This window comes from Theobroma cacao, chromosome 4 (genome assembly GCF_053813885.1).
Source record: "Theobroma cacao isolate CCN51 chromosome 4, ASM5381388v1, whole genome shotgun sequence".
In the NCBI taxonomy this organism is placed as follows: Eukaryota; Viridiplantae; Streptophyta; class Magnoliopsida; order Malvales; family Malvaceae; genus Theobroma; species Theobroma cacao.
The window spans coordinates 40,431,966-40,454,829 of record NC_142642.1 but is presented as its reverse complement, the minus strand read 5'-3'; the positions used below and the strand labels follow the sequence as shown (position 1 = coordinate 40,454,829).

The 22,864-nt window shown below is 36.9% G+C and overlaps 5 protein-coding genes, 2 non-coding genes and 1 pseudogene across 8 annotated transcripts; 2 read left to right on the top strand and 6 right to left on the bottom strand.

Moving 5' to 3' along the window:
- Positions 1-173: 173 nt before the first annotated feature.
- On the bottom strand, positions 174-871 carry LOC18603671 (Ca2+-binding protein 1). The gene has a single exon (XM_007035767.3). It carries the CDS (start codon positions 751-753, stop codon positions 247-249), a length of 507 nt encoding a protein of 168 aa, XP_007035829.3. The 5' UTR covers positions 754-871; the 3' UTR covers positions 174-246.
- A 2,495-nt stretch (positions 872-3,366) lies between these two features.
- Positions 3,367-3,444, top strand: LOC148763410 (small nucleolar RNA R66). The gene has a single exon (XR_016026069.1). It is a non-coding gene; the product is annotated as a small nucleolar RNA R66 (small nucleolar RNA).
- An 88-nt stretch (positions 3,445-3,532) lies between these two features.
- Positions 3,533-3,623, top strand: LOC148763409 (small nucleolar RNA snoR118). Its single transcript, XR_016026078.1, has one exon. It is a non-coding gene; the product is annotated as a small nucleolar RNA snoR118 (small nucleolar RNA).
- An 814-nt stretch (positions 3,624-4,437) lies between these two features.
- LOC18603670 (uncharacterized) lies at positions 4,438-10,692 on the bottom strand. 2 transcript variants are annotated; one of them, XM_018120106.2, is made up of 16 exons: positions 10,346-10,692; positions 9,852-10,046; positions 9,636-9,710; positions 9,378-9,545; positions 8,986-9,149; positions 8,533-8,751; positions 8,212-8,338; positions 7,595-7,783; positions 7,234-7,320; positions 6,909-7,069; positions 6,052-6,171; positions 5,666-5,891; positions 5,390-5,449; positions 5,109-5,282; positions 4,915-5,024; positions 4,438-4,790 (listed from the first exon to the last, which is right to left on the bottom strand). In XM_018120106.2, the coding sequence occupies exons 1-16, from the start codon at positions 10,547-10,549 to the stop codon at positions 4,622-4,624; spliced, it is 2,448 nt and encodes an 815-aa protein (XP_017975595.2). In that variant the 5' UTR covers positions 10,550-10,692; the 3' UTR covers positions 4,438-4,621. The 2 variants fall into 2 exon arrangements, with proteins under 2 accessions (XP_017975595.2, XP_007035827.3); XM_007035765.3 differs by having other exon boundaries at positions 6,909-7,066; positions 10,346-10,691.
- Positions 10,693-12,484: 1,792 nt separating this feature from the next.
- Positions 12,485-13,535, bottom strand: LOC18603669 (putative protein phosphatase 2C 42; the record flags this gene model as incomplete). The annotated part of the gene is given in 4 exon segments (XM_018119144.2): positions 12,485-12,580; positions 12,582-12,629; positions 12,631-12,702; positions 13,287-13,535. Coding segments are annotated over 4 exon segments (465 nt in total), but the record flags the coding sequence as incomplete, so codon positions are not given.
- Positions 13,536-15,927: 2,392 nt separating this feature from the next.
- LOC18603668 (putative ubiquitin-conjugating enzyme E2 38 pseudogene) lies at positions 15,928-17,288 on the bottom strand (annotated as a pseudogene).
- Positions 17,289-18,887: 1,599 nt separating this feature from the next.
- Positions 18,888-20,694, bottom strand: LOC18603667 (putative ubiquitin-conjugating enzyme E2 38). The gene is made up of 2 exons (XM_007035761.3): positions 20,328-20,694; positions 18,888-20,120 (listed from the first exon to the last, which is right to left on the bottom strand). Exons 1-2 carry the CDS (start codon positions 20,335-20,337, stop codon positions 19,174-19,176), a joined length of 957 nt encoding a protein of 318 aa, XP_007035823.3. The 5' UTR covers positions 20,338-20,694; the 3' UTR covers positions 18,888-19,173.
- Positions 20,695-20,848: 154 nt separating this feature from the next.
- ECHIA (enoyl-CoA hydratase/isomerase A) lies at positions 20,849-22,558 on the bottom strand. The gene is made up of 3 exons (XM_007035760.3): positions 22,024-22,558; positions 21,655-21,937; positions 20,849-21,065 (listed from the first exon to the last, which is right to left on the bottom strand). The coding sequence occupies exons 1-3, from the start codon at positions 22,431-22,433 to the stop codon at positions 20,961-20,963; spliced, it is 798 nt and encodes a 265-aa protein (XP_007035822.3). The 5' UTR covers positions 22,434-22,558; the 3' UTR covers positions 20,849-20,960.
- Positions 22,559-22,864: the final 306 nt, after the last annotated feature.

Below are 22,864 nucleotides of genomic sequence, written 5' to 3'. Positions count from 1 at the left end.
GTTATGGAACGTTAATCTTGCTTTTGATATACTGTGGCAAAACTAAATTAGCAGGAAAAAACAAGAAAAAGGAAAAGAATAGACAAGAAACAAATCATTTTGGTTTTACCCTGTCTTATATTTTACATTATGAAAATGATTTCCTTGCAGAAGAGAAAAGATGAGCAAGAAGATTTCGTGTTCAACAGTTATTGTTATTTGATCCATCTTTACAACCAGAACACAGAGGAAAAGTGTTTATACATTTTACCCAGCGAAATCAACGGCCAAAATCTTAAGCAAACCATCGAAAGAAACGCCTTCATTTTCATCACCACCACCCAATCGGATCATAGCCTTGATATCTTCGTCGCTAGCAGAAAACCCAGCCCAGTTCATGTAACTTTTCAAATCTTCATGGCTCAATCTCCCATCTCCATCCTTGTCCATGACCTTAAAAACATCTTCCATCACCCCGAAGCCTCCCGCCGCCGACGCCGACGACGACCTCTTTCCGCACCCTCCGAGAACACGCTCGAACTCCTCGTACTCGACGAAACCATCCTTGTTCGAATCCGCCAAAGAAATCATCGTCCCGATAATTTCGTCATCGTCGAAACCGGTACCGTTCGAAAACCCCGCGTAAAACCTCCTCAAATCTTCTCTACTGATCTTCCCGTCACGATCTGCGTCGAGAACCTCGAATGCCGACCTGAAATCCGACACCGAGCTGGTCTTCTCCTGCCGACTTAAGTTTCTCTCCGACGGACACATGGTTACTGTTTTCTATTTCCAGCCAACAGCAAGCAACCTTAAAAACACAAAACAAAACAAAACAAAGAAAAACAGCTAGCGTTGGTTCTTGGACAAAGGTTTCGGCCTTTAGAGGACGTTCGGTTCGAATATATAGAGGGGCAGAGAGGCAGAGGCAGCGACGTGAGAGTGGGACCCCGTAAAATTGGAGACTCTGGGGGATGGGGCCACGTGGGATGTTGGCATTCGATCATACGTATGGAGTGACGTCATGTGGAGATTGAACTGAGGGTCGAAAATTGAGGTTTCTGATCTCAGTTGGCTGGTAGGTGGTCAGAGCTCACGTGGGAAATTGTCTTTATGTTTCAAGAGGTTTGAGGCTGTAATTGCAAAAGAAAAAAGCAAGAGTCGAGAAAGTTCACAAAGCTTACAAGAATCATGCCTAGCTCTCCTGCTTGGCAATCAAGAAAGTACCCATCGTGAAAATGAAGGGTTTGGAGGAAAATAATTTAATACTAGTTAACTTGTTTGTTTGATTAACACAGAAAACTCCCCTTCCAACATATTCATCAATGGCAGCAGGAAAGTCAAAGAGATTGAACAATTCTTCAAGTACTAGTCCACTATGGTTGAAACCTTGCCTATCAAGGAAGTTTTCTATTAGTCTATCAAATTTTTTTGTTATCTTGAGAAATTACAAGTTACATGTATTCTTTAAATCACAAAAAATTTTATTTTTATCTATATTTCATTATCTTTATCTACCAATGAAGTACCTTGGGTTATCTTATTTTTAATTTAGTGATTAATATATTATCTTAAAAAAAGATTAAAATTTAAGATAATCAATATTTTTTTTAAGAAAATATCTTTTGGTTACAAATATTTCGGAGAGTCCAAAGAAAGACAGGGGTTGTTCGCATCCCTCTTTGTCAAAGTTGGTGCAATTTAGTGCAGAAAACGAGTTGATTGGGGGAGGGGGACCCTCCTTTGGAATCTGCTTGGTAATTGGGGTATCGGATTCCACCCAATGATATCCAAGGAAGTGGCTCATGGCTAACAAAAAAGGAAAAAAACAAAAAATACCATGCCATCCATGATTGATCCATTCCTTTCGTTTCTGTCTCTAAATGTTTTTTTTTTTTGTAATTTTACAAATACTAAAATAAAAATTTTGAAGTTATGGATTTTATGATAACTTTTTATGTAAAATACTTCATCTTCGTAAATTTTAATCGAAATTTTAAATAAATTTATTGGTTAATTAATTTTCGAAATAGATACTTCGTTTCAAAAGTGTAAACATCATTAACAGAGATTATGAAAAAAGATTAAAATATTCTCTTTTTTATTAATTTAAAAATTATTATTATATTTTTTGAAAGAAAATAGAGAGTTTTTTAAAATTAATAAAATTATATAATAGTAACTTTAAAAATTAATTAAGAGTAAAATTATCTTTTTAATATTGCAACGTCATCAAATAGACAAAAATATTAACGATTGACTAACGGCTGAACTTACGTATCCAACGAAAAATAATTTTTTGGAAAGAAGTGTTTATTTTAAAAATTAATAAATTTGTGTAATTTCGATCAATACTTAAGAGGATGGGGGTATTTTATCCAAAAAAAAATTTTAAAAATTATAATACAAATATTCAATTTGTTTAATATAAAAAATAAAAATATTAAGACATTAAAAAAAAGTGAAAGAGGAGTAATCAATTCAAGCTATAGGTGAGCAAAGAGGCTTTTGCTCCATTAACGGAATCTCCTATTCTAGCTATTGTGGTAACATTTGGGCAAATTAGGTCTGCCATTAAAAGAATTTGATGATTTTGGGTTGAAAGGTTAATAATCTGTATGAACCAATCACAGAACAAAAAGGCTAATCTCCTACAAGCAATTTAGATCTCCATTGTCTCACTCAATTGGGAAAATTAGAAGGTGGGATATGTCAATCACAGATTCCAAGTGCAAACATGAAGCATGGAACAAGGTCTCTGATTCTCCAATGCATTAAAACTTAATTATTCTGCCAATAAATTATCCTTCACTCAAGTCATTCTCTATTGAGACTACACTTCAAGGTGGCCAGAATGCTTGGGCCAGTTGTTATCTTCAATGGTGCAGATCCATTTGGGCTCGGAGCCTTCCACAGGGCTTTGGGTTTTAGGGTGGACAGGGTCATATTGTAGCAAGTGGGAGGAGATTTTCGGTAACTCAACCCTCAGCTTCAAAACCCTAATCCGGTCTCCCAGTATATAAAATTGTTTCCGACTCTATTTCCTGCGACGGTCACAATAAGCAGGGTCTTTCTCTTCTATGTTGATCTTTCTCAATCTCTTGAACGATTTTCTGCCTCTTGATGGGGTCTCTTTAATCTGATAATCAGAGTTTCCAGGGAAGTTTACCCATCAATTTTTTGTTTCCAAGCAAAAGAGGCATAGATTGTTTGCAGGAATGTTGAGTCACTTCGCCTTTGATCTGTCTTACCAGGCGCAGTGAATAATTATCCTGCCAAATCCCTTCTCTTCCTCCATGAATCTTCTGTAAAACAACATCAAAAGAATTTTCCTTCCTGAATATTTTCTGTCAAAGTCTTTTTACACTTATGCTTTGAATCATGGGCTCCGATGATGGCATGATATCTTTGAGACCTGATCGTTTGTTTCGTTTGATGACAACTGCAAGCAAAATCGCTGAGGACCCCTTTTTGAACAATAAATTTCTCTTCTTTTTTTAAGCAATTGGATTTTCGTTTTTGAGAATTTTCTTTTATTCTGCTTGATGCTAATGTAGATGATGAAATATGCACTGGGCTCTGAGCAGTTCAATCAAAACTGTTTAATTTGATGGACATTGCAGCCTAGAAAGCTTGTCTGATACTTTTAGCTCTTCCACCCTTTTATCTTTTTTGTTGCATTGGTCTGGTTAGAACAGTGAAAGATTATTTCCAATGAAAACCTGAAGCTTTGGATGAAAAAGAAAAAAGGATGCAGATAAGTGAAACTAGCAATTTTGACTCTGAATTTGAAGGAAGTAAGAAGCATCAATGCTCCCCTGTTAATCATTTAAGAAACAAAAATTAAAAGAACGAATTTGCTAAAATCCTGAAAATAGAACTGTCCGGGAGACAGGCTGTGACGCTGATCCAAGGACCCCGGAGCACAAATTCTCCAGGATCCGTTCTTGGGGACGCACAAAACGACGTCGTTTACCCCTCTGAATGTGAGGCACCCTGTACCCAATATGAACCATACTTCGAGTAATTCGGATTCGACTTCGACTTATGTCAATCTACTTCAAATGAACAACTTCGATGAGTTTTTTATTTTTTTCTTTTAATTTGATGAAATGGGCATGGTGCTGGTTCAAGCTTCAAGCAAATATTGAAAATTTCCTTCTAGGATTTAAACAAATCCATATAAGCATATAGAAATGGTAAAAAATGTTTACTCAGGTTTCTCTACAGAAGCAACTGCTATTCATATTTTCCTGAGCTCGTAAGGCAATTGGCTTTTACTACCATAAATATCTAATCAAGACACCTTCAATTGTGAAGTTACTAAGCAGACATCGAGTCCCGAAGTTTTAAACCGACATGCTCTTACCTTCAGAGTCACCATCATGGCGGATGATGATCACACCATAGTTTTTCTTGTGGTTCGATTACGATTTGGGGCAACCAAAGGAACAGAAGTTTAAGCGAGAATCAGCTATCTGTTAGACTATGTGATGGTAAAAGCAAGCAAAGAAATGCTAGTTTACAAAACTTGCTTCTTTCCTTTTTTTTTTTTTTTGGGTTTCTCTCACTGAAATATATCTACTAAGCAAGTTTGCCATCAAAAGTTCTGAAAATTCCAGGTAAGCTTTTTGACCTGTTTTCAGCGACCAGGCGGAGACGAAAAGAAAATGACGACAAAGTATACGAAAAACCCAGCAAGAAGAATTCCCCCGTAGACAAAAGTTTGAGAAGAATGCACTGGATATTTGAACTCAATTTGACAGCATCTCATTTTATCTTTCTCACTGGTCAAAACATTTTGAACATACCTGCATAACAAATGATGCAGAACAGAATGATAAATACCTACTCAACACTATACTACATGAAACACCGAAAGAGAAAGAAAATATGTCTAAATAATTCATGAAGTCATACTGCTGGCGAACTTACTGCTGGGTAAACATGGTGCTTTGCAAAATGTCTGAACTATTCAAATGTGCATCTCGCAATCGGTGGTCATACAACAAAGAAGAAAGATCAACAAGTTGTTCCTCAAGGTTCTGTTATAATCACGAAATGGGTAACAAATTAAAACCACACAAGTCAAATAGCTCGATCAGTTACTTAGATCAGTTGTGACTTACATCTGAGTATTTCTCCAATCGCTCAACTAATTCATGTGGGAAAGGTTCAGGCATGTTTGTTGTTTTCTTGTAAAACTTCTCCAACCATAGCTCAGTAGTGGTCTTGTTCTTCTTTCCTTTCACAGGTTCACCAAGTGGGGTCTTTAAATATTGAGCAGCAAAAGATTGGACAGCCTGAAGAAGTTAAGAAGGATTCAATAAGTATCAACTATTAGACCAAGAAAGAAAAAATTACTACCAAATTACACAATCAAGGATTGGCCAGATGAAGGTAACATCACCTCAGATGTTTCACGAATGATTCTGAGAGCAGAATCTACACGTGCATAAATCATGTTTCTCTGCCAACAAGATGTAATGCATTTCAGATGCCATTGTCCATTAGAATCTACTTGAGAACATTTAGATATACCTACTGAAGTTGACAAGAAAACAAGAAACTACAATGTTGCTTCAACCAAATAAGACATCAAGTTGCAAAGTGCAATCTTAATGCCTCAGTAGGCTTATGTCTCATATGTGATATTCACAGAATTTTAACATGACGGTAGTCTTACCAGTGCGGCATCTTGAAGCATTTGACTGATTTGAGATGTATTTGAGAATGGTCCAAATGGGTGACAACCAGCAGCCCAGAGCCAATTCACAACAGGTCTTTCATGTATATGAGAAGCCTTTTCATATGGTGCACTCAACCCACCCACAGCAGAAGCAAGCCCAGCTAAAATGTGGCGCTGTGCTTGTGATGGAATAGCATGCCTTCTTTCTGTTTCAGACACATAACTGGCCAAAAGGACATTGCAAGACACAAGAAAAAAGAGAACATGAAAGAGGCGTTGGAAAGCTCCTGAGTCTAGCAGAGTCATATATATAAGAGAGCTTAAAATAATTCAAAATAAACTGCAAGACTTTTCTAAAGGCAAGATCTAACAGTTCTGCTCACCTCAGAGGTATCTTTTCACTTTGGTGCTCAAGTACTATAACAACATCATTGCTAGCCCAAACAAGGCTGTCATCCTCCATCATAAGTTGTGGATCCACATCAGCTAATGATAGCACAAAACTGCAGAAAAGTAACCGATTTGTGTCTTATGAATAGCTCTTCTATCCAGTATACAAACTAAATTATCCACGATATTGTAACACAAATGCAAAGAGTTAATTCAAATATATACACAAATTATTGGACAGTTCTCTATTATAAATTTATAGAAGGCTATTATGTTAACAATATGAAAACAAGAAATCAGAAACAAGTGGCATTGCTGCCTGAGCAATAGCTGTTCTAATTTAGTGAAGAGCATAAAATTGTATAAAATATGAAGCTACAAAAATGTACTACCCATAAACTGGGGGTTTCTCCAATGTTTTGTAGCAAAAGATCATAAAAGCAACTCACTAGTTAATCTCCATTATTATAAAATGGTTTAACAGTTTGATGAAATAATGAACAGATTGCAATTAAAACCATCATGATAACCACAAGGCCACCATTTTCTTGATGCTGTAACTAATTATCCATGGCTTCCAAATTCATATGTAGAACAAATAACTGAGGCTCTTATTTTGATATTTTAATTCTTAAAGACTTCATTAAGCGCCGGAAGACAACACTCAAACTATTCAAATTTAACATAGAACCTGTAAACACCAATTTAACCCAATAAACAGAGCATCAATTACAAAATAAAAAATTATCAACTAGGATAAAGAAAACCCTGTCATATGTGTTTCTTGCATTGAAATATCTTATCAGACAATTTGGGCATGATCGCAAATGCAATAGGTAGGTCTACTCACACAGGAATAACTCTAGTTCCATAAGTTGGGTGCAGATCCCCTTTTTTCATTTGTTTCTTCTTTTTTTTATCCTTGCCACTTTTCGAGTAGTAAGCAGCCCAGAGAGGTTTATGCTTCAGAACCGAATCAGTTGAACCCTCAGATTCATCCATCCAGTGCTGCTGAAAATAAAATTCATGTTATGGCAACAGAGGAAAGGATAAGAAAGGGAGAGAAGCATGGGTGGAGAGAGTGTTTAACCTCAAACAATGCAAGAGAAAAGTTCAACTTACAAAACCATTAGACATACCAAAAATTTATAGTTTGTTCAAACAAGTAAACTGACCTGGCGAAGGAAAAACTTATTTGAAAGAGATGGGTCAGCCATTTCAAGCAAACCTGCAGCAAGCACATCTGCAGAGTGTTCCATCTCCTGTGATGAGCATTGCCAGTAAAAAGCACATAAAATAAACATAACAATTCATCAGTATCCTAAGAAAACTTACTTCAAGAGACAATGATAAGAACAAGTGAGCATTGCCAATAAATATAACCAGCCATCCTAAGAAAACTTACTTCAAAACACACTTACAATGACAAGTATCAGAGCAATTAAGGCCAGACACATTGATAATGTGTAAGATAATGAAAGTAAATACTCTTATAATGGTATTGGGCTAAAGAATGGAGAAAAAGGAGGAACTCACTTCTTTAAGAATGGCACCATCCAAATATGTCTTGGTATGAACATGGAAGCGTCCATCCTTCTTTGTTTCTTGCAAGGAATGGCCGCGCATAGCCTTTGACACAGCAATAGCCAACTTCTCATGACGGTGCAATGCATGTGACCCCCCAATAATCACTACTTCTTGGTCATCATGAACCAACTTCTTCACCTGAAGAATAGAATACCCACATATGAGCCCCCTATCCCAACATTTACAATTTAGAAACTCAGCAACTTAGCTTCTTGAGCATCATGTAAGAATAACTATAATGCCTTCGCAGAGCTAGAAAAATCAACTCAAGCAATTGCTGATTGTACTCAATGCAAATCAATGAGAGTTTGATCCAACTACTATAAACTGCAGTATTTGGGACGAATATTCTTTGCTTTTAATCAGAAGGTTTTGAAAGTAGCCTCCCATGACTAAAGTATGGTGGAAGCAAGTAGTTAATCAGGGTATCAGTTACCACCACTCCAAAATCCAGTAAAATTTATCCAGATATTATTCCAGATACTGAGACCAGCAAAAAGTGCTAAAACCAAACTTTACAAGCATAAGCAGATATAAAGATGCCATTCCAGAAAAAGTTAACTTGCCTCTGCTTCAATTGCCCCAATATCGATGCTGTAATTATGACCTTTTTCCATAATATTATATCGATTATGGTTTTGGAGGACAATTATAGGTATAAGCAACCTTGTGGTCAGATCAACAGTTTCAAACCTGAGTTCACCAGGGACAAACAAATAAGCAGGCTACAGGAAAGCATTAACCCAGTAAATATGACATGCTAGCAACTTGCTGAAGCTGAATAGCATGATTTTTAAATCATAATCAAACTATGCTTCCATCTTTAATCTTTAAGAACCATTAAAAATGCATGTATTAATCAGTGAATGAAGATAGTGTAAAATTACCTAACATCTGGAGCTATAACATGCTCAACTGTGGTTGCTATCAAAGCAGCAAGATGTCCCATGAAATTATCATGGGTAGTATGATCACTGACAGCAGCCAAACCCCTTGGAAGTATCATACTCCGTATACGTGGCAATGTTCTGGGACTGACACTGCCCTCTTCAGTTTCAATCTTTCCATAAGTGCAAGGGCCAGCAGAGAGGTCGATCACAACAAATCTGAGCAGCAGAGGCAGAAATGAGACCCAGAGATAGAGGTGGCCAAAAAAAGAAAAAACAAAATAGAGGTCACACAATAGATGATCGAGGAGTGGAATGTTTATACTATCAAATACCTTCTAACTATTTAGACCTAGCATTTCTTACTCATAAGAATATTCTGATGGTTTCTCCATATATTAGGGACTCAAAAGTTAAACTTCTTTTGACAAAATAATGCACTTGAAAACAGACCTTCCAGAGCCCAGCCAAACTTGAGATGCTCCTCCTCCATTGTATCGGTATCGATAAATGTAGTCTCCCTCTTGTTTTTTCATATCTTCCTCAGTCAGTGGGGTAAGTTTGCTATACATCAAACTATCAAGATCAATCTCCTTATTCCTAGGATCCATTCTGACCTGAAAAGAAGCAGAACCGTTCACCATTGCATCAAAAAGGAAAAATTCAAACCAATGCAGCAGTGAAAGAACATACTAAGTCACTAAGAATAATAAAAAAAAATGGTTATGGAATTTGTTTAAACTGTTCTAGACATGTGACATGGATCAAAAGCAATACCAATATCAGCAAACTTTCATACAGATAAAGCACAGATTTGAAATTTGAAAATCAGAGTTAGACTATACCTTGTCAAAGTTAACAATAAATATAGCAGTTGGCACAGGTCTATCCATCTCTTTGGCAGAATACCCCCCATTATCTATGTCAAATATATATGAATATAACTTTTGGAATATTGGCTCCACAGCTGTTGCATCCACCTCAAATAGGGGCACCTCTCTCCCAAAATCAGACTACGATGTGAAAAAAGAAATTTAGAACTTCATTTTTAAAAGATTCAATACACTGAATGTTCCTTCACACTTATGAAGCAATGCAGTTACCTCTCTTGCAGTACCAGCAGGAACCATGGCCTCTTTCAGTGCTTTCTCAAGCGCAATCAATTCTGGCTGTCCTGCCTAGAGTACAAAACATATGTGAGGAAAACAGTAGCGAAAATAGCGACTCAGTTCAGATCTCTAGCTGAAATCTAAACAAGTAGTAACAATTAAGACCAGAAAAATAATGAAACATGTGCAAAAGGAATGGAAAAAGCTTACAGGAAATGTATTATATACAACATGATGCTTTATATCAAGGGGCTCCCCGGTCTCTTGACAGGAAGGCCTGTGGGAAGGAAAGCTCACTCTCAGAAACTCCTCCAATTTCGGCGCATCCACCGTGTACCGATAGCCACCATCTCCATTGAGACCAATTAGCACCACATTCACTTCGAGTGGAACCTGAAACGGAACCTGCACAAGACAACCTCTTCTAATCATAATCAGAGATGAGCAAAACTAACCTAACAGCCGCTAGCTCTTAAAGTATCTAGAAAGCAATTCGAATTTGGATTAACCTTTTAGCAGAGATCAACTATGTAGCTCAAATTCTGTCATTTCGAATCCTATAATATTCGTATCTTCAAAGTCATGAAATGATATATAAAACGCTAAAACTCTAGATGATTTCTAGGGAAGAAAATTTGGCGTCGAAACAGTTGAAATTAATTTCTCTACTGATTCAACAAGATTTTAGAGCGAGAATGGGATACCTCGGCACGCGTGTGGAGCATACGGCCAACATCGGATCGGAAGCTGTCGCGGACGTCGAGGAAGGCGCTGTGGTGCCAGTGAGGGTGACCGGGGTCTCTCTTGAACGCTTGTTGAGCAGACTCGGAGCGAGTAGCGAGTCCACTCAGTGCGAAGAGAATCCACGCGCAAGCTAACAAGTACGATAAGCTTGATCTTGATTCCATCAGCTAAAAAAATTTCAGCGAAAAGAGAGAAGAATCGGTGAAATGCTAGGAGTATTCAATTTTCTATGAGCTGACGTTTCTTCGCCATGGTCAGAGAGTGATGGTTTTTTGCTTTGATTTTGGTGACCGGTGATGACTCTTGCTAGACTGAATCGTGAAATTAATTTTTAATTTTCCAAAATGGTCCCTGCTTTTTTCGATAAATTACGTGCTGGGGGAAAGATGTTTTATGGGCTTTAACGGGCTTTTTCGTGTGGGCAATGGACTTTCAACTCTGCCATTCTTTCTTTTTTTCTTTTTTTTTTCTCTATAATTTCAATCCAATGATTAGTTTACATCACATTCATTCATATGTTAGAAGCCAATTATAGAAAATCTCGATTTGAGATTAATTAAATAAATTAATAATTCATTGAATTTATAATATAATACATTTTAAAAAAATACATATGTCTCACATTATATATAAATTAATAATCTTTTTATACATCAAAATTATATATACATTTAACTCAATTAAAAGGTCTTTATAAAATATAACTCCAATATTACTTATTTTTTCTTAACATTGATATCTTTTTAAACCGCATCTCCAACTTTTCTTAATGCATTAAGAAGCTCTACTATAATATTCTTGCATTATAAGAGAAAATTGATATTGACTAATAAATACTCTGATAAACTTTTGATTGTATTTGATATTGTTGTTTGACTCACTTGCAAATTAAACTTTTCTGACACCCATTGGTGCAATTGCTTTTAAGTGCAATTTAGATTTTATATATTATATTCACACAATGCTTTACACATTTCATCCGTTATTGTTAATTTCATTACACCTTTGAGATGAGAAGTTATTGTTTTTAGTTTTATTCTTTGTGATACTGTATTTTTGTAGATGTTTTTGCTTGACTTAATGTTCATAAGTATATTAATTAAGTATACATCAAATGTAATTTTAATTTGTGGTAAAAATGAATAGATTCACAATTTCTATTTAGTAAAACTAATTACATTCATGAACTTGTTTTAGTTAAATAAATACATAGAATAATGATAATTCGTAATTGGTAATTAAGTAAATTTGTATAATCATAATACACAATACATGTATTAAGTTCAATATTTAAAAAAAATAAATAAATAATACCTTGATAAATTAATTTTTATCAATTAATGTATAAATTAATAAATTATTAATTTATCGATTAAATAATATTTCAATTTATTAATAAATTTATATAATCTCAAGAGTATTAATTTATAAAAGTTTTACTGTATTAGATAAGAAATCTTCAGTATTTGCATTCAAACAAGACATGTTAATCCGTACAGGTTTCATTTATCATGTTGACATGCAGACAGTTGACCTGTTTAACCCCATTAATGTTGATATGCAAAACAGTTAACCTTGCTCACAAGATGTGCAAATATTGTCACAAATCTTGACATGCCTGGTTGCAACTTGCAATTAAGTAGAAGGATGTCACAATTTTGAAAAAAATCGTGAATCTCACATTGATTATGTATTAAAATAAAACTGAATATTTAACTATTCATACTGTCAAACTGTGAGAACTTTTGGTAAAACAAAACCATGAAATCCAATAAACCAAAGAGAACAAAGCATGTATTGACCTAAAAGCTAAATTATTACTGACCTTGAATCAAAGACCGCATGCATTTAATTAGATTATACTGAGGAATTACATAGAATTTGCAGTAAATGGAGGTTACACTCTTTTAACATTTTACAAATTTTGAATCCTCTTAAAACAAGTGTTCTCTCTATATCAGTATTCAAGCAATGCATCCCGCTACATCAGTGCAGAGGTCCACCGGTGCACCATAAAAATGGCTTCTGTTGGTGTAGTGCAGTTCTTTGAGGGTTTGGGAAAAACCAGAGGAAGCAGAAAATCAATTTGGTATTATGAATTACCTGTGTTCCAGTACGTTTCGATTGGATACTAGAGGGTCTTGGACTGCACCTCTGGATATAAGATCATGATTAAAGAATAACACTATAACAGTTTATATCGTCGTGAAAATGGCGTCGAACCTTCTTGCCAATCTTCCGAAGGACCTGAGTATTTCATTTCTCGTTTTCTGGCTGCTTCTTGTAGGGCAACCATGACCAACCTTTCGGCACTCCCCTGCATTTATAGAGGTTCATGAGCAACACCTTAAAAACCATATGAGTAATTCTCATATCCTAATAAAACTTGACTAGAAGCGATTCATTTTGTGAATGGTAAACGAGAAATAGTAGTTTAACTGGCTCGATAAAGCATGGAATTTGTAAAAAGAGGAATTCATAAATGAAGATAAACAAAAATTTAGAATCAATATGATCACAAAATGAACACAAATTAGCGATTTACAAGCCAGCTAAAATTGCATATTCTGTTGTGTCTAAAAGAGGGGTAGAAGGAGGAAGATTCTAACACACTGAGTCAGAGAGGGAGTTAACAACAAATTGTCAACCAAAGACCACGAAAAAGCAGTTCAGTATCAATAACAATGGAATCAGAAATGGGGTTGGCCACATAATGATCAGAAAATTGAAATTCTGTATCAACACCAACCATAGAATGCAAAGACATCAAGAAGTCTCTCCTAATGAATTTTGGAATTTGCAGGACATCTAGTGCCTAGAGCATATGGCGTGAAAACGCAAAAGCTATTGTGCAAGAAATTATGCCTTCAATAAGCATAGAAAATAAGGACAAAATCTTACTGCACGTGGATGATTGTGGACAATATCCACAGCTTTTTCATTGCTCAAGTGTTCCCATAGGCCATCAGATGCAAGTATAAGGAAAGCATCATTTGGTTGGAGAACATGAGAAATAATAGTTGGGTTCGCACTCAATATAGGCTTGTTCATTGGTTCAGGAAGTCTGAATTTTCCATTAATTAGTTCCCTGTCATACCGCGCATGTTTCATATAAACATCGCCTATAGATCTAGAAACCTGCACCAAATACAATCATGAAATTCATGACATGACATGACATGACGAGTTATGAAGGAATGCCATGAGATTGAGAAACAAGGCATAATACTAATAAGTCTAATCAGTTTTGAAAGACTTTATATGAAAATGAAATCAACCAATAATAAAAATTCATTATTTTAGATGATTTTAAAACCAACATGCCTTATTACGGATTGTGAAAGCTCACTTTTGTTCGAATTTAAGATAAGAGATAGTGAGAATCCTAGTAATTAATCAGGTGGAAGTGTCCAAGGCCATAGTGTTAAATAAGGCCATTTTTAAGCCATCCCTGATCCTGGATATTGGGCTCATGTTACTATTCGCCGTCAGATATCGAACCTGCCTTTTTTTCGAGCTAGATGGCACTCAACACTCTTTTGCTCATTTGCCTAGACAAGTCTCTCTGTTCTTACTTCGGCATTTTCATTCTGGCTTTAAGAACTTTCAAACTCCTGAAAGAAAGTGGGTGGGCTGCCAACACTTTTTTAGCCTGCATGCCATATAAACAAGAAAATGACATAAAATTGACTTTGCCAATGGTCCACTGTCAATTGTTTTCAACAACACAGTTCTTGTCTCCGTAGTTTTCTTCAGTGGGGTCGATTCCCACAGGGAAATTTGTCAAATTTTGTCATTGGATTTTCATTTCTCTAATTGTGTCAATCGTGCATCACATTTAGGGGACGCTGCGAAAAAACCAAAATCAATCTCGCGCCAAGATAATGTTACGCCATGGCACCGTCCAGCTCGATGCCTGGTTCCCGCAGCCATCGTAGCCGTAACATCGTAACGCCAAGAAAATGGGATCAATTTGATGACATTCGAGGTATCAAAATATGCATATCAGATGCTTAACAATCCGATACTTCCTTGTGTTTGTGCTAAGGTAGGGTAGTTTTCTTTGGATGCAGCCCGGTTTTTTTTTTTTTTTTTTTTTTTTATAAATATTGCAGCTGCGGTGTGGTCATTGGCTAGTAGCTAGAACTCTAGCAATTCGAGGCCAGTAGGCCTACTCTTCTTTGAAAGGTAGTGGTCCCGATCGCGACCAACTTGGATTGGTCAACATGGGCCTTGAATTCAAAGTGTTATTTGCAAGTCACAGCCCACGGGATTTGGTTTGGGCTCCTTCTGAACATTTGGGTTTGTTGAATCAACTTAAGGATGAACATTAATCGGTTTAAATCGAAAAAATCAATTGAATTCGATTATTTCAGATCTTTTTTTTTTTTAATTTTGATATTAACTGTTTAAAAGGGATAATATATTCAGTCAATTTTTGATATCTAAAACTTACAATCGAATCAATCAAATGATTAGTTATAATATATTTTAAATATATCTCATTCAAAATGAAATAATCCATTGAACAAATCAAGATAAATCAATTTAGATTATTTGATTGATTCAATCTTTTAAATTTTAAAATCGAAATGGATCAAATGCTTAATCTTAAATCAAGTTATAATTGATGATTCTACTCTCTAATAGATACTCTATCTCACCTAAAGGTCTAGACTCACCTTTCAATTTGAAAGTTCACTTTATGACTAGATAAAATGCCACCTCACCTCAATAACTTAAACATGATTAAATTTTATTTTTTATTATTAAACTAACGTCAGATTGTATTTTACAACACGAGATCACATAATTTTTAAATAAATAAACGAATTCAAGCTTTAATTGAATCATAATAGTTTATTGTTAACCGTTATAAAATAAAACATGAGTATTAATTTTTTTAAGTAAATAAATGGACTCAAGTTTTTAATTGAATTTGTAATAATTTATTGTTAATCGTGATAAAATAAATATAAATATTAAATTTTATAATTAATTTAATATAAATATTTTAAAATTAACAAATACTTTACCCGTTAGTCATATTACGGCACATATTTGGACTAAAAGCAGATACAAGAATAAATATCCCATGGCCCAGTCTGATTCTGGACCATAAAGACTTCCAAATGTTGCAGAACCTGAAAAAGCAACGTACCCCTAAAATAAGTTCCAGACAAACTGGCTTTCTGCATTTGGTATCTTAACTTCTTCCATCTTCCTCTCATCTCCAATGGCAGTATTAACTTGGTTGTGGACTTGTGGGGTTTGAAATTTCTATTTTCTTTTATTTTTTCTTCATTTATTAGGAATTGTATTAAGATTTAAAAGTTAATTAAAACAACAAATGCAGTGCTAAACTAGTCTTTAACTTCAACATATGCTTCCCTAAGGAAATGATTTTAACGGTTGAATTTGTAAAAATTAATGCTTTCATTCATCATACGTTTTCAAATTGCAGGTTTCTGATCTAATTTATCTTTCTAATAAACAGTTGGAAAATGAAAACCATGTAGGACATGCTTGATTTAGCACTTGATTAAGCATTCAAAAGGAAAAAAGGAAAACCAGCTGCCATAAAATTAGACTCATGAACAATTGATTAACGAAGCTTTTTGACCAACACATCAAGTTCTTTATGTACCATCGAAAGAAGAAAGTGTTCTAAACCTTTTAACAAATCACCCCATCATTTGCTGTAAAATCACCCGTTAGTGAATTATATACGTGAATAACCAATCAAAGTCTCTACTTTTTGATCACATTGATGCTACCGGTTCCGCCAAGTTTCTGTCCGAAAACCTTCTTTAACTTCCCCAACAGCCTCCTAGCAACTCCACCCGTCTTTCTGGCTCTCGTCTCAGTGACCTGCTTCTTGGACGACTTCGGTTTCTTCTTCTTCTTCTTCTCCTCGACATTCAATTGTTCGATGGAGTTCCCCAAAGAAGCCCCAGCCTTGAGAAACGCTGCAGCCAGCTCCGGGTATAACTGTTTCAGATACCCTTTGAATCTCTCAGACACATCAAAACTCCCAGAAGGAAAATCAGCTGATGATGTTCCTGCAGGGCCATCGTTTTTGAAGTACCCAACTTTGACACTTCCGTTTGCGTAACTCTTGCAAGCCAACAGGATCGAGCTCCCACGCTCTCTGAAATGCCCAACAACGAAACCTTCAAAATTCTTGGGAGGCTTCCTCATTAGAAACAACATCTTCTTGCAAGACATCACAAAAACATCCTCGTTATAAGCAGCAGATTTTTTTTCCCAGATGGTCTTCCCAGGCCAAATCCCATGACCCGGCTCGTTAAAGTAAGGCTTCTCGTTAAGAACCAAAGCTTGGATGGAAACCAAAACCTGAAGCACGGTCGACTCTTTGGGGTTCCATTTCTCACTCTTTCTACCACTCCAGGTGTTGATCAAACTCAAACAGACCCGGCCGTTTGCATACAAGTTCGGGTTGATCCGGAGCCCGAAAGATCGGTAATGGACAAGGGGAGGTTTAGTCGGATAATCAGGCGGAAATGCTAAGTCGAAGAAAAAGAGCCCGTCGTGGTACGGAGTACCTGCTGCCCCGACGATTGCAGCTCGTAAGAGATCGAGGCGTTTCTCGTAGACGCGTACGATGATGGACTCTGGGAGGCTTTTTTCCAGGATTCTCCATTCTTGCATGATCTTCTTGTGGACCCCGCTCGATGCGTTGGCGATGGGATCCGGTTGGGCGGATTTGGTTTTGGACTTGGAGTTGAGGAAGTAATGGTCGGAGTCATCTGACACGACGTCAAACTGGCGGAAGACGTCGATTTCTTCCACTTCGCAGCTGCCATTTTGGGACATGGAGTGAACTGAAAGCGCCATGATTTTGTAGTTTCATGGGATTTTTTTGTGACAGAGATGACTATGAGAGTTTTATTATCAAAAGCAACGGACAAGCTTTGTTTTTTTCTTTATTTTACAAGGAACTGGGTCCCAACAGCTGAAAATGGACGGTGATTTTCATATAGAGTACTTTGATTCGATGGTGTCTGATTGTAAAGCAACCTTATTGTGGCCCCTTAGAGAGGATTGCGGAAAGTAGTAAAGTGGGTCCATTTGAACCGTTGATCAAAGCAACTTAATCCAGATCAATGATGCCGTGTTGATCATGGAGATGCGAAGCATAGAATCAAACAACCATGCACCCAAGATTTTTACCCGTAGAGACGTGCCGTTTGGATTTTGCCCAAGCAATTCATAAAGAATATACTTTACATCAGTGGAAACTGATGAGAATCAGCACTTCGGTTTTATATTTTATTGACCATTTCCATCGCTATACGTTCCTGGCGCTTCAGCTTTCTTTGCTTGTCCCTTGGCAGTTTCGAGCAATGCTCTTGTGAACTTCACATGGCCCTTCCAGGATGTTACAAATTTCCAAAGAAAAAAAAAAAGTAGCCTGTTTTTTATGTGTAAAGTTGTAACTTACCTGCAGTAGGTTTTACGTCTGAAAGAATACAAAAAAAGTGACTTCTAACATATCAGATGAAGGTAAAAAACAAAGATTTACTAATAATAAAAAAGAAAACCATTGCCCATCTGAGTCTATGTTTGTAAATGGTAAAAAAAGGTAGAAGAGGTTGGGATAAATAATAGAAGAGGTAGAAATTCACGTGCGAGTAAACGCTTGTTCTTGCTTAAACTAATCTTCTGTTTGCACATGGAAAATAATGTTACCGTCAGCCTAGCTGCAGCTTCTTTACCTTTTATTTCTTTATGTGCTTCTATCTCTTTACTAAGTAATTGGTTTGATCTTTTGTATGCATATATTGGCCTTAAAAGAGAGACCCAACCCAAAGTGCCATATAATCAAGAACATCATGTCGTGCGAGCATCTGTTTGTCTAGACCTTTTCTGCGCCTTGAAACACAGTAATTAGGCTTCCTTTAGGAAAGTGTTTTGGGTTAGTTATATTAAAGCAAACTCCCCTGGTATTTTCTGCCATCCTTTCCTTGAACAAAGTTAAAGCACGGCTGATCCCATAGGCCAAATGTTCTACAAGAGAGTGCTGCTTAGGTAGACTTTGACGTGCAGAATTCCATATGTGTCAGCGAAAAAGACAATTATTGTTGGATAGCACTCAACTTTTTCTTTATTAATATGCGTGATCACTTAGAAGGGGTTAGCTACTGTAAACCTTACTCATATACCCTAATAAAACAGTTAAAAGAACTAAATTTCATTTCGAAGGAGTCTTTATTGCTTTCACTTTTCGCTGTCTATTGCTTTGTTCTCCTTTGGTTAAAATACCAAATAGCTCCATGGAAGAGAGAGTTAAAGGTAGCCCTGACCATAACAAGATGAGCCTAGCTAGTCTTCATTTTTGATTTGCTACCAAGGAATTTAAGAAAATGCAAAGCTTTTAAATACTGTTACATGACGCATGCTCAGGAAAGATTGGTACCGTGCACATGAAATTCTGCTTTGCTTGACGTGTATTTTCATGAGGTATAGTGCACCGAAACATTCCGTTCCAATCTTTATGAAATTTTCTGATTAGACTCGTAGTCAGATTAAGGCTATTCACCCATGGAGGAAGAAAACACAAAGCTCTCCACATCTCAAAATGCATACATAAACTCTAAGAGAAAGAAAATTTTAACCAGCAGTTACCAGCCCGGAATAACGATTGATAATCCTACAAATTGAGTACTAAAAGACCAAAAGAAAAGATGAGATGACTAATCTAGTAAAGATACTGTGTTGCCTACCAGTTTTAATAGACATCGGTCGCCCCTTTCTTTTCTGCTATCTAATAACTCATGATCGCTTCCCAAAAAGTTTTTAATCTGCTGATAATACCTTTCACTGGCTTTTGTTGAATGTCAATATCATTCATTAGCTTTTCAGGCAGGTTTTGCAGAGGGGCTCCGATTCCATTGAAGGCCTCGAAAAGATTGGGATAGAGCTCGTCCATGGAGTTCTTAAATTTCTTTGATATCCTGATTTTTTTCTTAGAAGATGGTGCGTTAGAATCATCACCGTTGAAGAAGCCGATGCAAACGCGACACTCTCTATAAGCAATGCAAGCTCTTAATATAGTGCTTCCGTGCTCACGAAAATGTGCAGCAATGATCGCCTCGAAGTTCCTGAGCGGGTTGTGGAGCAGGAAGAGCATTGTCTTGCAAGACAATGTGAAAACATCTGCATTGTAATTTTCCCAGGACCAAGCTGGTTTAGCTCCAGGCTCGTTGTAGTAAGGTTTCTCGTTAAGCACAAGCCCCTGGAGAGAAAGCAAAACCTGAAGAATCGTTGAGTTAAGAGTGTCCCACATCTCAGTCTCGTGCCCTACCCAAGTGTTGAGCAAGCTCAAACACACGAAGCCGTCGCCATACAGATTGGGGTTCAATCTGAGGCCGAACGAATGGTAACGTACTTTCGGAGGCTTGTTGGGGTAATCGGAAGGGAATAAAATATCAAAGAAAAAGAGGCCATGGTGATAAGGAGTCTTTTCAGCACCAATGATCGCGGCCCTGAGCAGATCAATTCTTCCTTCGTAGACCCTCACAAAGATTGATTCCGGGAGATGCTTCTCCAGAATCTCCCACTCTTTCATGATCCTGTTTACAGAATTCTTGTTATGCACTTTACCGTCGTTGACGTTACTCTTCTTTGACATGGCACGCAAATGGTAAAAATGATCTGAGAAATCAGTTACATAATCGAACTGCTTGAACTTTACCCCAACTTGCTGCAGCCCTATATGCATACAGATCAACAAGAAGAAACAAATTACTCTTGACAGTTCGACTGTAGAAGTTTGTGATTTGATTCACAGATGAAACTTTGTCCACCCAATTTTAATCAAACCATCTTTCTTACAAACATTAAGAAATCTGCCAAAACGGAAGATATAGCTCTAGCAGGTGAATGTAAAGGAAGTTTACAAGTGAGTTGAAAGAATACCTGAAGCCATTGGTTCAGGATTGCTGCTCCTTTTACTGATGTCTGCCGCCCTTGAGAAGCGTCTAGAGTTGAAGAAAACCAGTTCCCTGACCTCGTAATCTTTTTTGTAACAGCCTTAATGTGGTTTTTACGGGTTTCAGTTCATCTAGGACTCTGAGGATTTCATTTTTATAATTAATTAATTAATATGTTTTTTTTTTTAACTGAAAAAGTTCAATAAGCCCAAACCAAGTAGAAGGGTGGTGGAGGTTTGGGTATATCCACCTTTTGGTTTTTAGGGACAATTCCAAGATTTTCATAGTGAGGTCAATTCCCTGAAGAATTTCACTTGTTCGAGGGGCTACTAACCAAGAATTGGTTTGAATTCAAAATTGGCATAAATAAATGTAATTAAAAGCAATGAGAAAGATTGAAGATAAAAAGAAAAAAAGAATTTAAATTAGCATGTTTCTGTGTTGAAAACCAAACTTCTACATTCAAGTTTTGGCAGAGCAAATTTTTATGTAATTGAAAGAGCAGGCTTTAGCTGCAACCAAGAATTTATTTATTCATTTTATTTTCCTCCAGCTTAGGTGGCTCTAACATTTTGGTTTTACAACAGTGACTAAGCAGGAAGAAAAGAATTTCCATAGATTACAACTTGGAAGATCGTTTCTTGGAATTCCGTCCAGCTATGAATTCCTGCATCTTCTTAAACTGCTCTGTGGTCATTCCATCGTAATACTTATGAGCCCTCTCCTGGAAAAGAAAATGAGAACATTACCATGAATATGCATAAAAGATCAAATAAATTTTAAAGAATGTTCATAATCAGCCTCAATCCATGCGCCGACTGCTCTGGTCGGTTCTTTCATTGACTTCCCATAATCCCTTCAAATCTCTATGGCTGAAAAGTACATGTCTATCAGTCCTGATTGGTGAACAACGTTCTTAGAGATCCGAGAAAGAAAGGAAAAGTCGTGGCCTTCAAGGAATAAAAACGGGGTAAATGAAGAAAGGGAAGGAAAACATAGGACCCTCATCCTCATAATTAGTAAGATGCTGTTGGCATATCGACAAAAGCTGCCAAAGCTCCTTCTTTTAAAGGTAATGTGAAGACCCAACTCATTTGGCAGATGCACAAACTTACAAAGGGCTTAGCCATAATGCAAACTGTTTCTGAGTTTGCCTTTGTTTTGCAAACCAGAACAACTTGAAGCTATGATTGCGAATAACCAAGTCCATCTCTGTGTAAAACTAAGGAATGATATGATTTGACACTATGAAAATACAATCCTCAAAACCTTAACCAACTTATGCTTGATACATAAGATTAAAAATGAATTACCTTCTCCAGAGCGAGAGCGTGATGGAGATCCAACTTGAATCCATCATTGATCACAGACTTGTACCTGACAACCATGTCTTGGTTATTCTTCACAATTGCTCCTGCAAGTTGTCGAGCTTTCTTCAACAATTCACTTTCATCGACGACATAATTCACAAACCCCAACTTCTCAGCCTGCTCAGCTGTCAAAGGCATGGCTGTTAACGATACTTCACGAGCCTTGTTGGGTCCTATGATGCGTGGAAGCTTCTGGGATAAACCCCATGATGGAAATATCCCAAATCTACAAACAACAGTTTTCAAAGGCACGAAATCAACACATGAATGCATTTAATCCTACCTTTAAGGAAAAAAAAGAAAAGATTGAACCTGGCATGGGTATCCATGAATTTGGCTCCTTTAGCGGCGACCACAATATCACAAGTTAACGAGATCTCGAACCCAGCAGTCACGGCGAACCCGTTGATAGCTCCGATAATGGGTTTGGGACACAGTTCCATCTGAAAAACAGGATCTGACTCCGGGTCCTTGACGTCACCCTTGAAAACTTCCTGTGCCACCGTCAAGTCCACGCCTGAGCAGAACGCCCGCCCAGAGCCGGAAAGGATGATGACCCGCACCGAGTCGTCTCTTCCGAGGGCCTTGAAAGCCTGGGCCAGGTCTGTTATCATGGGCCGAGTCAAAGAGTTGAGAGATGCAGGTCGGTTGATGGTGATGGTGGCGATCCCATCGGGTTCGCGGTTCACAAGGATTAGTTTCTCCGACGAGGATTGGCCCATTATTCTTGTTTTTTGTTTTTCCAGGGTTTAGTTTGAGGAAAACAAGAAAAAAGAACAGAGATCTTTTGAGTTCAGTTTGGTCTTAGAAGGGCTATCTGCTTATGTCTTGGATTGCGTGTACACTATGCCATTTGCAAGTGACAGGTGCAGGTCTACGGATAAGAGGTAAATTATAAGAAAACAAAATAGGATTCTATAAGGTTCAACCGATTAAATCATTTAATAATAATATTTATAATGTAAGATCGATAAGATAAGTAAGAAAATTACATATCTGCCTCTTAATTTAGAAATGAAATTAAGAAAATCGTATTCGAATAAGCAAAAAGTATTCGTATGTTAATTTTCAGGTATAAACCCTTGGCTGCTCTTTTTTTTTCCCGAAAAACAGGCAATATACTGTAAAATTTCATTTATGCAGTTCTAAAAAC